General features: G+C 44.5%; 1 protein-coding gene across 8 annotated transcripts in view; it reads right to left on the reverse strand.

Moving 5' to 3' along the window:
* ZC3H7B (zinc finger CCCH-type containing 7B) overlaps nucleotides 1-12,006 on the reverse strand; it is a 49,634-nt gene extending 37,628 nt beyond the window's left edge. For 4 of the 8 annotated variants that reach the window (XM_069854718.1, XM_069854757.1, XM_069854737.1 and 1 more), the window contains exons 1-5: nucleotides 11,697-12,005; nucleotides 4,676-4,736; nucleotides 2,720-2,753; nucleotides 2,148-2,345; nucleotides 1,149-1,307 (exon numbers count right to left, since the gene is read on the reverse strand). In XM_069854718.1, the coding sequence (XP_069710819.1) occupies nucleotides 1,149-1,307; nucleotides 2,148-2,345; nucleotides 2,720-2,753; nucleotides 4,676-4,728 (444 nt within the window). In that variant the 5' untranslated portion in view covers nucleotides 4,729-4,736; nucleotides 11,697-12,005. Of the gene's footprint in view, nucleotides 1-1,148; nucleotides 1,308-2,147; nucleotides 2,346-2,719; nucleotides 2,754-4,675; nucleotides 4,737-11,696 lie in introns of all 8 variants that reach the window. The other 4 variants (XM_069854766.1, XM_069854728.1, XM_069854747.1 and 1 more) reach the window with 2 other exon arrangements.
* Between the last annotated feature and the right edge of the window lie 4,333 nt (nucleotides 12,007-16,339).

A 16,339-nucleotide genomic window follows, 5' to 3' on the forward strand; every position in this document is an offset into this window, starting at 1 on the left:
AGGTGTCCCTGCCCATGGCAGGGGGGTTGGAACTGGATGATCTTTAAGGTCCTTTCCAGTCCAAACAATTCTACAATAATAATACAAGACACATCAACATAAGTTAGTCGTAAAAAACATAAATTCAATTAAGTGGCTCAACAGCAATGTAGAATGTAGCCAGATATGACTTTACATGAACAGATATATTAGACAGTTTTGTTTATAAAAGGGTTAGTTTGTTTAAAACACAGTGAACTCCCCTTTGGAACTCCCCTAACATGACATCTTTAATGTGTTTTGGTCACCCTGTTCTGCCAAGTCAAAGAAACTAGATTTTGCACACAAAAGGAATACTAACTGCTAACAAGGCTTTCCAAGATTACTTCTGTAACACTAATAATAAAGGAAAGTTAATTGTCCTGCTTAAGGAGACACATTTTTTTCCTGTAACAGCATTGTTGTGGTGGATCAGAGCCAAATTTAGCAAAGACAAGCAGTGCTCACTAGAATTTCTTGAACATATTCGTTTCTTGTTCAGTACTTGGCCTAAAAGGACAGTCAACAAAGCATCCTCAGGAAAACACCTAAGGCCTTCTATGTGCAGATAGTCCCCCTCAAATAAAAAAATTACACACCTGTGAACATAAAAACAACTATGACGTGATGTCAAGGACACCTTTGCATGTCCCTCAAGAAATATAAAGCTGTATGAGCTTGCCTTGGCAATCAGGAACTAAAACGTGACACATTTGTACCTAAAACAGGAAAAGTACCCAATGCTTTCCTCCCAGTGCTCTAGTTTCCATTTGTCCCATGCTCCTAGTCACTCCCATTAGACGTATCAAACCAGCTGATTAAAACAATCTCACAGTTTTAATTCACATTTTGTTACAGCAGGCTTTTGCTCTTCACAATCAGGCCACCAAACCTACTGTCATGAACTGGTGCCTCTGGCTGGCACTGTCTGTAGAGGGTGACTTGGACTGAAGAAACATGGGAGATCACACACCTTCTTCAAGTCAGAGAGACAGAATTTCTGGCATAAGCATGATTGTAGGAAGAGCCCAGCTTCCTCTTCCACTATCCTCTGGCCTCATGGTAAGCGTGTTAGAGACGAGGAAGGCGGTGAGCCACAGAAATCTAGATGTTGTATGTCAAAAACTTACATGTGGGAGGGACAGCAAGCATCGGCTGTTGCACTCGTATGCCTCTTTGTGCCTTCCAAGTTCATTTAGGGAGCGGGCTTTCCGGAAGAGCGCTCGGATGTTCTCCTTGTCAAGACTTAAAGCCTTCTCGCTGTCTTCCAGTGACTTTTCATACAACCCCTGCATGGAATAGATCACCTCAAGTCAGCTGAGGCACAGCAGACTAATCCCTCCTTCTGTGTGAATACATGTTTTATGTCTCAGCAGAAAAGAGAAATAGAAATGGCATTTGGAAATACATTTATTATCTTACACACAGTTCAGCATACAAAACACATAAACCCTAAAGTAAAGAACACTTTGTTAAGTCTTGCAAAACTGAAAATGCTTCAAAGGCAGTGAATGACAGAATTAAGGCTGCTTGAGCAACCTTATCGCGTATCCCCCTCTACCTTGGGCATGTGACATTTGACAGCCTTTAATTATGTGACTGCTTGCTTATTTTTTTTCATGGGACTCAGCCTCATTACGAACAGGATGGACCTGCTCTGGGGTTGTGCCATAAAGGAAAGCTGTTAGATTCCTTAGGAAAATGGAAGCGCACAGCCTTTTAGAGCTGAAAGTTCCATCAAGACCCAAAGCCTTCCAATGCCTCACTTGAGGAGGCAGGAGCCTCCAGAGCAATACTCAGTATTCCACAGAATTACTTGGTCAGTACTGGAAGGTACTGGCTCTTTCCAGTCCCCAGATTGTACTAACTCTGCGCCAATATGGACCAGAACTGCATTGTCTACCTTACGCCTGGCCTCCTCTCCTTTACATCCAATTCTCTGGTCTCACAAGACACAACACAATAGCGGGGAGATACCATTGTTTTCTGCGTGTCATCGTATCCTTCAGTGCTGGAGAAGGGAGTGGAACAAATCAACTGAAACCCCTCTTGACATCTTTTCCAACTGCACAGCACTGCAACCATGATGTCCTCCCTGGCCCCTGGGGATGATCTGGGAAGGTGCTCACCATGGCAAAGTAGCAGGCAGCTCGGTTGACATGCAGCTTGCACAGGAGTTCCTTTGGGATGGTCACCTCATCAGAGGCTGCGTAATCTGCTACGTTCAGCCCTTCTACATACTGCACCAGCGAAAGCTTGAAATCCTTCTCTCTAAATAAATCATTGCCCTCTGCAAACAGGTTTCTCACCAGCTTCTGCAAAAAGGCCTGGACAGCAGGGAGAGAGCAAACAGATCAAAGAGGATACTCAAGAAACAGGAGAGGTTTCCCAATTTCCCCTTCTCTTCCATGTTTTCTCACACTTGCTCTCCCTGCCCACGAAGACTCTCCTGTCTCCCCACCCTCCTGTAAAACATCAGAGGAGAAATAATCCAGTCAAATCTCCTTCCTTCTTCAACACTCAAGTGTTTTCTCCTTTCCCTGAAAGTTGTCCTTGCTAGAAACTTCAAGCTTTAAGTTACACACAAATTGTGGAAGACCATCCCACGCTCTCCACTTCTGGTATGTAAACTACTGGCTGTGCAGCAGAACAAATCTTGCTGACCAGAGCTCCCAACTTCAGAAAACAGATTTTTAATTACCTCATAATCTTCTTGGCTTAGGGGTAACGTGGACCTGAAAAAAAGGAGATAAAATGCTTATGAAACAGGCATCCATGCAAATGTAGGCTTTTGTCTGATGAAGAAACCATGTTTCTGGTTCTGTGTTGATGATCTCAGCGAGTTATGGAACATTTTATCACTTCAAAGGCAACTGGGGCAAAGAGAACACAATTAGGGAGCATTACACAGTGATGGACACAGTGTTTTAAAGAGACAGCCAGGCCCCAAAGGAATTTGAGACTACAGGAATCTTTTCTCAGCTGTTTTCTGCACACACACAATCCCTTGTAACACACCTTCAGACAGCCACCTAAAACCAATATCTTTGAGAAAGTTCCATGAAGGGTTGGCGTGGAGAATATAAACTTATTTTATGCGCATCTGGCTGTAATGAGAAGCACCAGACTAGCACTTCAAGACCTCCTCAAATCCTCTGTGTGACCAAAGACACACAGTGATAAATGCAACTACTTTCCTCTGCATTACCTTAACCACATGAGGCCCACACCACAAAAGGAACGGAGAAAACAGTGCAGTTTTGGGAGGACATGTAACTCCAGCTGTCTTGGCCAAGACTGCCAGGCTATGCCACAAAACTGTCAGTGTTTGTCTGGGTAACATCTACCCCACAACAGCACTGAGACTTAGGAGAAAGGTTTTGTTTCTCAAATCAGACCACTCAGGTCATCCAGGCCTGGTCCACATGTAGTTTTATCTCTCTTTAAGGAGAAAACAGTAGGCTTTAGAGAAAACCTTAGCACTTTCCATAGCCCACCTCACCTTTGAAATACAACATTATACACATGATCTTACTGATCAGAGAATAAACTTTTCTTTTTAGATTTCATCTAGTCTCACGATCATCTGCTCCTGAAAATTATCTACAGGAAATGCCATGGCTTTCTAAGAAACATTCATTCTGCTTTTAAAATTGGAGTACCCCTTTCTGACATCAAAACAAGCCAAAAAGTGACACTGCTCCTGTTTCAGAGTTCAAGATACACCCCAGAAGCAAGAACAACACTCTGTATTTTTAAATTATTTTCCCTCTAGGAGTCTTGCACATTTTTATAAATGTTATCAAAATAAACCTTGCAACTGCATCTTCAAAAGTGGGTTACCAGCCCCATTTAGTCTCAGACTGGGGCAAAAATATCATTGCTGTGCCACAGGATACAAATATGTAACATGGACGGTTCGACACTTTTTTCCTATTATAGAGGCACAGATTTCAGCCATAATAACTCGAGGACTCAAAGAAGACCTTAAAAAAACCAAACCAGCCTGATTACAGCCTTGCCAATTCCTTACTCACCTTGGAACCTGGACCTGAGTCTGAAGCCTTTGCTAACTCAAACATTGGAGGGAAAATATACCACTGCACTTTCAAAAGAACTTGTAACTCCTACATAAGCAACCACTCTGAAATCTAGAAGGCCACAAAATATTCACAGAAGAGCAACCTGAGGCATCTACCATTCACCCACTGTAAAAGAGCCCAGGCCATCTATTTCTCCAAGAAACACCATATTGAGGACCTGGCAAGACGTTTACCCTGCTTTCCCCACCTACAAAACAGAAACACCACCTCCCTTCCCAAGAAAGGTGGGATAACTTTGTTGAGAGTGCGCTTTCAGATCTTCATTCTGAACATGAAGATCCAAGTACTTTTAGTATTATGCTAACTATAAAGAAAACTCTGGAAATGCATTGGAGGGCAAAACCCAAAGAAATGAAAATGACAAAATTTCATGTTGAGAGAGCTGGCAGGACAAGAAGCACCTTGAAGAATCACAGTGAAAATCTTCAGGACCAATAGCTCCTTCCCATGCAGCAGTCCCAGAGGGGTGAACAGGAAGAACTCAGTTCCTGCAGTCCTTGATACGAAAACAACCACCTCCAAAGCCACAGGAAACAATGAGGTTGTCCACTTACTGAATGAACTGAAGTCCTTTCTCTATTTCTTGTTTTCTCTTCTGTCTCTCCATTATAGTTGCTGCAGAGGAAGAAGAAAAAAAACATCCAACACAAAATGAGTCATTATAAGTCTTGCTGGCAATTGAGCAATACAGTATTTTGTGTGTGCCTAAATTTACAGCTAACAAAATCTTACAGACCAGATGCCCTGAACACTGAAGTCCATGATTTATCCACTCAGCAGGTACAGGACAGCAGGCAGCTCTACTACCAAGTATCTGCTTTTTCTCACTTGCCACTGCCAGAATACATGGGCAAAGAGGAATTACTTCAGTTTGAGCTCCCTACTTGGGGTGCCAGTAAATAAAGAAATAGGAACCAACTTTTATCATGACTGCCTTCTACAAAAGGACAAAACCAATAAAAATAAACATTTTCCCTGCACTAGTACCCATTTCAGGAATTTGTGCTGGGACCTTCCTATGATAAGCAGTTCTGACCACTCTTTATCTGGATCAGATTTAAACCGGTTTACAGTATGGTAATCTGTGTAAGGGGTCTGGAGGTACATCACAAAGAAATGCCACGGTCCACATAAAAGAACAGCGATGAATTTAAGTAATGGGAATTCCCTGCTGAAAATCAGCAGGCCAGAGCAGCACAGTTTTGGGAATGCAGTTTTAAACTGGGATGCGCAGTGCCTGAGGAAGAGTCAAGAGCTGTGCCCACCTAGTCAGAGACACAAATGGGCACAGTAACTTCTCAGCATTTGACCAAACCAAGTCTAGTTCTCTGCAAATAAAGAGTCTAAGGGAGCCTGCTTGGAGTAATGTCTCTTTTCTCAACTCGTATGGATTTGAATCACACCATTAGATGCATGAGCTTCACCCCTTGTGGTTTAAGCTTGGAACGGTTCCTCCCTGATCTCTCCCCAAGGTACAGAAGTCTGCCTTGCAAGGAAAGAATAAAGAAGGGAAGAAGGGATGGCACTTGGTGGCAAAACAGAGTTGCTGGCGACCAGCAACTGGATTTCCCAGCCTTGCCATCAACAAGCTGTGATCCCAAACAGTGAGGAACTTGGGGACAAAAGCAGCAAGCATGTAAACACCAAGATGAGATGTAGCTGAAGACACTGTGCCCTCCTAGCCTCCATTTGCCTCTAAAAAGGTCAAGAGTAATTCCTCTAACTACACTTACAACTGCTTGGAGAACACCACTGCCCAGCTTCCTTTTACATTAAGACCATCCTTGCCATTCTAAGGTATCTTATGGTGTCTTATGGTATCTATGGCACATTCAGCCTGGCACAGGGTGAAGGATCCTTTAAGGTATGTGAAAATCAATCCTGACAACCCAGCAAGCCCTTAGTGATTGTGCTCTGTGCCATGCAAAATGCAGAAGAATTGCCCCTTTACCGAGAAGGAGGGCTGGGGTACAGGCGAAAGGCAGGAGCAAGAGAAACACCAGAAAGAAGTGGCAGCAGAAGGAAGCAAAAGCTTGAAAGTGACAGTGTGCAGTTAAGTCATCAGACATTAAATATGAGAGGAATCTGGTCTGAGTAGCAGGTAGAAGATTTTAAGCAGTTGCATTTGGAACTGGGTGGACAGTGCAGCAAGTAAGGGAAAGCCACCAGACAAGGCGAGTGATGATCTGCATGTCTATAAAGGCTTTTAATAGAAGTGATGGAGAAGAACAGGTAGACTTCAGTACAACACCAACAGAAGGCCTGGAACGACATATAAACAACCTGGATAATGAGCAATCAGGAAGAAAGAAGGTAATTTAACAAGGAGACAGTGAGGTTAAAGTGATTGCTGACACTACAGGCAGACAGGCTTGAGGGGCAGAAAAAAAAGACAGAGTCCACTTATTTTACATTTCTCCTTGCATGAAATTCTGCAAGAACAGAAAAAGTAAGACAGAACAGCCAAGGTGAAGAGGAGCAATAGGAACCATTTCTGCGGAGACAGCAATGGAAGCCACGAAAGAGCCTGAGCACTGCAGGGGAGAATTGCAAGGGGCACCAGAGACAAGGGCGGGAAAAGAACCACCACGGGAAATGACAAGAGATAAATTGCAGGGAAGGAGTTAAAAGGCCTAGGGGACCCTAACAAAGGGAAATGACAGGGAGGAAGGAGGAACTTACAGCTGTCTGGCCCTTGAGTGCACTAACAGGCTTTAAATGCCCCAAACAGCCTCGCCTCAGGCCCCTACCCATACATCCTCTGCCCGTGGTCCAGGAGCTCCACTTAAATTCAGGTCTAGGCATATTGCCTCATCTGAGCCATACTGTAGGTGCAATTGCCCTCCTCCTGTATCTCCTGGGCAAGCCTTGGACCTACACTGTAGGAAGCCTGTGTCCAGTCCTGTCTCTGGCACTACCTCCTACTGCTGGACTTGCTGCGTACACCCTGGATTAAATCAACCACATCATCTTCTCTGGGACCATTAATGAACCACTACTATCACCATCTTGTTCACGCATGGGGGGCCTGTACCCTAGTTAACGAGGAGACTGCTGGTGGCTGTCAACACCCTTAGCTTTTAGCTTGTCCTCCCTGGATGGGCAGCCCTGCTCTTGCTGCTCCCTGTATGAGCCACACTGGAGAGAACAAAAGTCAGGGAAGTGAAATGGTAGTCCAAGGATCTGATGAAAAGCGAGACTGTTGGCAACTGTGCGGAGAGCAGCTTAACATTGGCTGGTCATCACAAAGTCAATGGCTGCACTCCAAAAATGCTGTGGCACACCTTCACAATGGTGTACGTCCACAAAACAGATAGCCACCTTGAAAAGCTGCTGATAAGCACAGCTTATTTCAACCTCTGCTTCTGAGTTCAACTTTTAAAATGCTACTGCAAAGAGTAAAGAAGAGATCAGTACCTGTTCTCACAGCTTCCCTGACCTCGCTGCTAAAACATTCTACGCAGCAGGCTGTGGGCAAACGTTACAATGAGAACTGGGTACTGTTGTTTTCCCACAGTGAAGGGCATTCAAACACGACTGTGCAAAAGCTAGAGTGGAGCCAAAAGACTACAGGGGAAGGCTCCTGAATGTCTCCTTCCTAGGGTTATCCAACTCCTCTTGCATCTTAGAGCTTCCCTTCTGTTTCTCCTCACCACCAGTGACACCATTTGCAACATGCATATCTCCATCCTTGCTCCACATGGATGGCTGACCAATCTACCGCATCTCTGTAGGTCTCACCATATCCAGCTACAGTTTTGATCCTTGCTACAAACCCCTCATCATTATAAGAACTCCCTGAGCCCTGTGGGATGTTTAATCTCTGCAGTACTACTATCACCTTTCACAGTGAACATTCTTCAGCGCAAGACCCTCCAGTGACTTCTTCAGACATAAACTGCAGGCCTGATCTCACCTCCAGACTGTTGCTACCTGAGATTGCCCCACATTATTCTCTCCTTGCACGAAGTCGGTGACCAGCTTTCTCTGCTAAAGCTCCATCAGGCCTTCATGCTTATGTCACGATGTGGCACATAAGACTCTTCTCCTCATCGCAAGACCTGCAAAATGCACGCCACATGCCCTAACAACTTCTTTTACATCTCTCAGGAACAACCACCTTTCTTCTTTGATATGACTCCACACCAGCACTCACTTTCACACTGGCAGTCCCATCACTGTTGCAGGCTAATACTCATACTCCTCCTTTTCCTCCTCATGCCACCTTGCCAGCAAACTCAAGTCACTTCTCTCCCCTCATCATCCTAGCTTCTTCACTGTCTCTTTTCAACCCTTGAACCAAGCTGCACAAGCATCACGCCAGCAAACCCCAAGACACAGCGGGCCACCCATATGTGCAACACTTCGGTTCTGCTGTGCACCACATCACAGCTGATACATAATTAATTTTAAGCACAGAGCCTGTTTAGCTTTTGTTTTCTCAATTTTAAAAGTATTTTTAGAAACACAGTGAAAAATATTTCGTGAAGCAGTGTGCCTTAATGTCCCTCACCCCCCAAAACCTGTCTATTCAGACTTGTCTGCCCAAATCACCAGCAGAATTCAGATCCAGAGTATCCCTACTACAAAGCTCTTATCCTTTCAGTTGAGAGATATTTATCCTCTCTGGTCCAACATATAGAGAAGACTTTATTCATCATTTGTCAATGAACAAACTAATTGCCAGACAGAAATAAAATATTGCAAATAGGAAAAACAGTTTTCTTGCCTTCAGAAGGAAGCATGAGCCAGTAAACTGGGTGACTCAATCACAAACTGGGTAGATTCACTTTATGAGACACTAAGAGATCAACAGAAAGACTTGAATTTACCTTATCAAGGACTGGGTGTTATTCCCAGCCCTGCCAGAACTGAATTTGGACAAAGTTTTTCATACTATATTTCTGGGGTGGCGGTAAGTTCACACTGGACTGACTTCCAGGCTTTGACTCTTAATGTTTCAGCCAGAAATAAGTGCACCGAGATGCAAGTGGCAGGTTGTACAGCTGAGATGGGAACTCAGCTCCAGGCTGTGCAGACTCTCCTTCATGCAAAAGGCTCCAGGATGCACCACTCTGCAACGTGGAGTCTTTCACAGGCAGTTTGGCCACCTCAGTGGTGCAGCAGAACAGGTAACTGGACTCAAGTCAAGCAGAGGACAAGCTACAAATCCCATGACAAACACGGGCTCCCACTTGCTGGTGTGGTTTCTCTCTGCCATGCCCCACTCCCTGGACCTGAATGCTTCTCACAGCCAACAGCTCTCAGGGTCCCCAACACAACTGTGTCCCTCCACATGATGGCCACTCCAAGGCATCTCCACAGCAGCTCTCCCAAACCCTGGCTGCTCTCCCAAACACCACTCCTGTCCCAAAGCATCGACAGGGCGGCTGGCATTGGGGTGTCCCCAGCTTCACCCTGCAACACCTCCAGCAAATGCAGGGTGAGGCAGCAATGACCCCTTTGCCCCCAGCTGAAAATCACGGAATCACAGAATCATTAAGGTTGGAAAAGACCTCTAAGATCATAGAATCATAGAACCATAGAATAGTTTGGGTTAGAGGGGATCTTAAAGATCATCCAGTTCCAAGCCACCTGCCATGGGCAGGGACACCTCCCACTCAATCAGGCTGCTCAAAGCCCCATCCAACCTGGCTTTGAACACCTCCAGGGATGGGGCATCCACAGCTTCCCTGGACAACCTGTGCCAGTGCCTCAGCACTCTCACTGTGAAGAAATTCTTCCTTATGTCTGGTCTAAATCTGCCCCTCTCCAGTTTATATCCGTTCCTCCTCATCCTATCAGTAAAAGCCTTTGTAAACAGTCCCTCCCCAAAGACCATCCAGTCCAACCATCAACCCAACACCACTGTACCAACTAAACCACGTCCTAAAGTGCCGCATCTACACGTTTTTTGAACACCTCTAGGGAAGGAGACTCCACCACTTCCCTGGGCAGCCTGTGCCAATGCTTCACCACTCTTTTGGTGAATCAATGTTTCCAAATCTCCAATCTAAACACCCTCTGGCGCAACTTAGAATCATAGAGTCACTAAGTTGGGAAAGACCTCTGAGAACATCGAGTCAATCCATTCCTGTCTGCCACTAAGCCATGTCCCTGAGCACCTCATCTACCTCTCTTATAAATACCTCAAGGGATGGTAACTCAACCACCTCCCTGGGCAGCCTCTGCCAATGCCCTGTGACTCCTTCTGTGAAATTTTTTTTCCTGATGTCCAGTCTGAACCTTCCCGGGCGCAGCTTGAGGCCGTTCCCCCTTGTCCTGTCCCCTGTCACTTGGGAGAAGAGGCACCCTGGGGAAGGGGATGAGGATAAAACCCAGAGCCTCAGGAGCCCACCTTGGCCCCGTCACCCCATTTTCTGCACCCCACACATAACACACCGCTTCCTCCGTGCCACTCAGAGTGGCGCTGCCCATCCCTTGCCCACTCGCTCTCGGTTTCGTGCCCACCCAGCCCTCCCTGTCCCCTGCCTCGTTCCACCACATTAACTCCCGGGGCTGGTTTCCCCACGGGCGGCGCAGGAGCACTCCCCCCCTACCCTCCGCACTAGGCCGCCGATCCCCGGCCTCGCGTAGCGGCCGCCGCGGGCAGAGGCGCCACCTCGCCCGGCCGGGGCGGAGCGGAGCCGCCGGCGTCCCCCGGTCCCCCCGCCCCCCAGCGCCGGCGCGCCGGCACCCCGGCACCCCCCAACCCCCCCAAATACCCCCGTAGGGGTTTCCCACAGCAGGAGTTATCCTCGGGAAAAAAAGAAAACAAACCCAAACATACTCTTCCTCCTTCCCCACCCCCCCATCCGCTTAAATCAAAATCTCCAGCAGTCTGGGAGGCGACTTTAAAGAAAAAAAACAAACCATAACCTCCCCTGCCACCCGGAAACGGTCTGAAGCATTAAAGAATTTGGGGTGAAAAAAAAAAAACAAACAAACAAGAAAACGCAAAAAAAATCCTTAAAAAAACCCAAAAAAAACCCAAAAGATCCCACAACCTTATTTGATAAAACTTTACAAGCCCCTACAGAAGGTGCATCTGCAAATTCCACAAGGGCTTCTCTGCTGCTTCATGGGGTTTAAACCAAACAAGAGGGGGAAACTGCAGCCTGAACACACGGCTCTGAATGCAGCTCTCATACCTACAAACAGGCAAAAACGCAATTAATCCCAAGTTTTCCACCTAAACCCAGGGGCTTTCCCCCCCAGCTATCCACTTTTAGACTGGTACCGCATTTTTTTCCAGGGGGTGGGATTAGGATCTCTGACAATTTTTTTTTTTTTTGCAAACCCCACATTTTCGGCGGAAGCGGGGGTTTGCTTCAAAAAATCTCACCCATGTTCTTTTCCACCACTGTATTTTTTTTATAATTTATTATTTAATTTGCAGTTACACAACGTTTCATGCTATTCAGTTCCTATCCGAAACCTTTACTTTCTAACGAAGCAACACCCTGATTTAATTGTTTCTCAAGTCCACCCCTTTCTACATACACAAACACACACAGAGAAAGAATTGGTTAAAGTTAAAAACAATCCCCGCAAAAATAATAATAAAGGACTCACCTCTCCTTGGGTTTTTTCCCCCTCACACTACGTATAAACTTTCCTTGATAAATGGTATTGTATTACTAGAGATATTATTAATGTATTATTACTAGAAGTAATAATAATAGTAAGTGCTATTTAATTATAGAAGGCAGCATTCTGCTTCTGGATCGGCTGCCCCTGCAGCTCCCTCCATGTGCCTCCTGATCTCTTTACTTTCATTTCCAGGTCTCGCTCTGCTCTCAGCTGCACCAGCAGGAGAAAATGCCTCCCTGCATATCCTCTGGGCCCTAGAGGCTACCGCTTTCCAGTACAAAAATTCACAGCGCTTTCCTTTCTGGGAGGGTTTTGAGATTCTTTAAGGTGAATGAGCCTAGAAAAAAAAATATAATAATTTTTTTTTTTAAAACCCAACAATGAAAGCACTTCAGCAGTAGCGTCTCCGTTCTTTTTTTAATGCAAAATTTTTCTTCTTCCTGCCTCTCTTTGCCGATAGATAAAATAGACGTCAAAGGAAAGCAAAGCTGCCTCTGCAGAGCAATTGCATTCATGCAAACACAGCAGTGGGTTGAATTATGAGACCCCCTCCCCATGGGATTATCACATAGGTGAAGCAGTGACCCTTTTGTGTCCCCTCATACATTTGCTGGAAGAGAGCCAGAGCCATCGCTCGTGGCAGAGCAATTATCTATCCCAGCCAGACCTTACTTACTCCATCCCGCACTGCTGGGGCCAGGGGGTGTCCCTGTAAATAAGATCTGTAAATTGAAATGTTTGGGTGGGAAGCAATACATAGTGCGCGTGTCTAGAAATAAAAGATAATAAAACTATCACCATAGTTGTTATTATTATTTTATAATAATAAAATTATTATTATTATTATTATTATTGTTGTTGTTGTTGTTATTGTTATTATTATTATTATTTACTAGTGGGCATTATGCAATATATGTTCATTACCTATGATTTACATGTGCATGCATATATATATATATGGGTTTATATGTATATTTTATACATATGAGTTCAGGCACTTTTTTGGAACCAGGTTTCTTGCTTGTTTCATCCCAAATCCCTCAATGTTTCCAGAAAATGGGCTGAATCCCCACAGCAGCCCATGCTGGCAAAGCCCCGGGAATGGAGCTGCTGGAGGGAAGTGGGGACCCGCTGGCACACGTTATTCTGTTGTGGGAAATGGTTGTGAAGACAGAGATAGAAGGACCACTGTAGTTGAAGGGGTTCATCCATCCCTGCCGAACTACACTACCATTAACTTTAACTTTTTAGCCTGGAGAAGAGGAGGCTGAGGGGAGACCTTATCACTGTCTACAATTGCCTGAAAGGAGGTTGTAGAGATGTGGGTGCTGGTCTCTCCTCTCAGCTGACTGGTGATAGGAAGGGGGAGCAGCCTCAAGCTGAGCCAGAGGAGGTTCAGACTGGACATTAGGAAAAAAATTTTCACCAAAAGGGTCATCAGGCACTGGCAGAGGCTGCCCGGGGAGGTGGTTGAGTCGCCATCTCTGGAGGTATTTAAAAGATGGTAGATGAGGTACTTAAGCATATGGTTTAGTGGCAGACTGCTATGGTTGGACTTGATGATCTCAGAGGTCTTTTCCAACCTGCTGATTCTATGATTCTATGAAATTACCCTCTGAAGTAAGTTTTATGCTTGGCCCTCAGTCCAACATCCATGGCAGAAAAAGGTTTTACTCTCCCTAAAGGATTCCCTCTACAATAAGATCATTTCCAGACTGACACTGGTTTGAATTATCACCTCTTTTCCAATGTAACCAGTGGCATGTTTACTCCTCAGTGTCTCACTTCTCCATTTCCAGTGAGCCAAAAAAGCATCACTTGGTGCTTTCCAGCTAAGCAACACCACCAACATTCACAGGCAGGTAAAGTATATCACCTGAAGTGTGGTAAACTTGTTTAATGTCTAAAACATGTCAGTTAGAAAAGGAAAGACTACACAATTGGACTTGATGATCTTAGAGGTCTTTTCCAATCTAAACGATTTTGTGGTCCTGTGATCCTGTGATTCTATTGAGTAGGATTGGGTTCTAGCAGATCTGTTGACACAGTAAACTACTAATACGAAATACAATCTTTAAATTGTATAATGCACCACGTGACAATGGAGAACACTTATACTCTTCTCAATATTTAATCACAATGCACTTTTTTTTTTTTAGATATGCATTATGATCAAAAGGTTGCTGTTACTTGTGGATAGGACAATGTTTATTATCTCTTCAGCAGATTTGTTACCTCTTACTTCTAGGCAGAGACACTGTGACACAGAGTAGAGTCTAACCAAGCTGGGCCTCCGGTGTAGGAGCTGCTGGGCAAAATGTACATTAAATGACAGTTCCTCTCAAGGGGTGGCTTTGGGCAGAAGAAATATGGAATAGGCCTGACGGGGAAAAGTAAACCTGACATGCCAGATCTGCCAGATCACAGTGGGAGAGCAGCGTGATGGAGACATTAATCATCAAATGAGTCACAAAGCTCAGGACACCTACAAGCCTGCTGCATCTCTGAAAGGCACAGTGTCACAGCTGGACGAGAAGAAGGTGGCAGCTTAGGAGCTGAGGGGAAAGAGGAACAAACCCAAAATCTATACACAAGCACTTTTATTTTAATGCAAGAACATTTGTTTTCAAGACTGAATTACACAGTTGAATGTCATGTTATACTTCCCTCTGGCCCAATTTCCTCTACTTGTAAGGTCATGATGCAGCATGTACTGCTTCTCTTATGAAATAGCATCTTTCCTTAGCAGTTAACATGAAGATTTTCACTGTTTCAAGCATGGTTATTGTGGCCTTGTGTGCAAGTAGTCAGTGTCCTAACCTGATTACCCCAAGGGGTCATGCGTTGGTAAAGGTTCAGGCTGTTGAGGATCTGAGTTAGAACACCCAGATTCCTCCCTGGCTGCCCTACTTCCACACAGCTATTTAAACTGTTTAAAGTAGGGATACATGCAGTGCCAGACATAGGTCCACAGAATGATGTTTGAGAACAGGAAATTAAAGGAAAGTACCCACTTAGCTCCAGTAGCTAAGGAATTGAACCAATCAAACATCAGGATTAGCAATATATGTATTTTTATTAAGCATCTAAATAATTGCTAAAGCTTGCTATGTGAGATCTAATAGCTCTCACTTTATTCAAACATGCATGTTAAAAGTACTTATAAGCCTAATAGTAACAAGAGCAATGATAATACAGATAACACTAGTGACTGCGATTAAGGTGACTGGCAGTATTATACAGTCAGGAAGGCATCCCTGGCTGGGAGGATATCACCACACTGGTGAGATCCTCAACCAGTTCTGTCCTAAGATTAGCTTTTATAAGGTTGCTTTACCTACCCGCTGTTACTAACAGCTATGATCAGAAAACAAATCTCCAAAAAGAACACCACAAACCACAGGCAAACCCACACCATTTAGCCTTTTGCTGAGCAGAGCATCTTTTTGTCAAAGTAGCTGGTCTAGAGCTGCTAAGGTTGGTTGGGAGCATCAGTCACCATAGTCAGCAGAGTCAAAATGCTGCAAAACCTACTGCAAACTAGTTACTGTGTGGTAAAAATTACTTTTCTTTTAGGGAGAATGAATCTATTGATCTGTGCTACAATGGCACATACCCCTTTATTCCTGTATAGCTGAATCCATAGCTAAAGACTTTATTCTCTCCACTCTGACCCAGGTAATTATCCAGTATTGGGGAGGAAAACAGAGAAGCGAATTGGATGTATTTCATACCATCCTGTTTATTGCTGAAGATTGTGAGCAACTAATAACAAGTGTCAAATTCCATGCTTATATTTTCCAAGTTCAAGTTCCTTCTCAAGATCACACTAATTTATCCCTTCATCTGCTCTGCATTTTCTGGCAGCCTTATGCTTCTCACATACACCCAGCATCTAGTCAGTGCCTCAGCTTCTTAATTTTCTTCAGTCGCAAGAGAAGCTCCTCTTATTATTTATGATAGTTAAATTTTGCTCATATTTTCTATCTGATTGCTGTACCAGTTTACAGCTTTTATTCTTTCAGCTGTCATGCTCCATAAAGAAACATTGCTTTTTGTATGCCCACAGAACAAAGGTCTATCATGCCCTTCAACCTTAATGCGGTCTCCCAGGTCACCCAGCACTGCCAATTACTGACTGACATTCTTTTATTTGATCCATATAAGCATTTGATACTGGTTTTAAAACCACAGTTGGGAGAATTGTGAGAGAATGAAAAATGCCTCTTATGTTTTGGAACCAAATGGCAGAATCAATCCAGCTCATTGTCCCCCTGAATCCTGAGCTCACCAGGTATCTGCAGCAGCTGCCACCTGAAATGGTACCTATGTTAGCGCCTGTGGGTTGCAACTCGGAGAGATGGGATTGGGTCAAGAAGATCTGTGCAAACATCCTGCAGTAATAAACAGGTTTATGCACAACTCACTTTGTCCCATCAGATGTACTTTTATTTCTATACTCAAGAGGAAAATGCCACACACAACATACATGCAAAGCTGTCAAGAAAACTCATGTTTTTTGCCTCCTTAAGTAGGAATAACTGCACATAGGAGACTTCATTGTGGTATACCACTTCCTCACAAGGGAAGGAGGAGGAGCAGTCGCTGAGCTCTTCTGTCTGGCC

This window comes from Phaenicophaeus curvirostris, chromosome 1 (assembly GCF_032191515.1).
Source record: "Phaenicophaeus curvirostris isolate KB17595 chromosome 1, BPBGC_Pcur_1.0, whole genome shotgun sequence".
Lineage (NCBI taxonomy): Eukaryota > Metazoa > Chordata > Aves > Cuculiformes > Cuculidae > Phaenicophaeus > Phaenicophaeus curvirostris.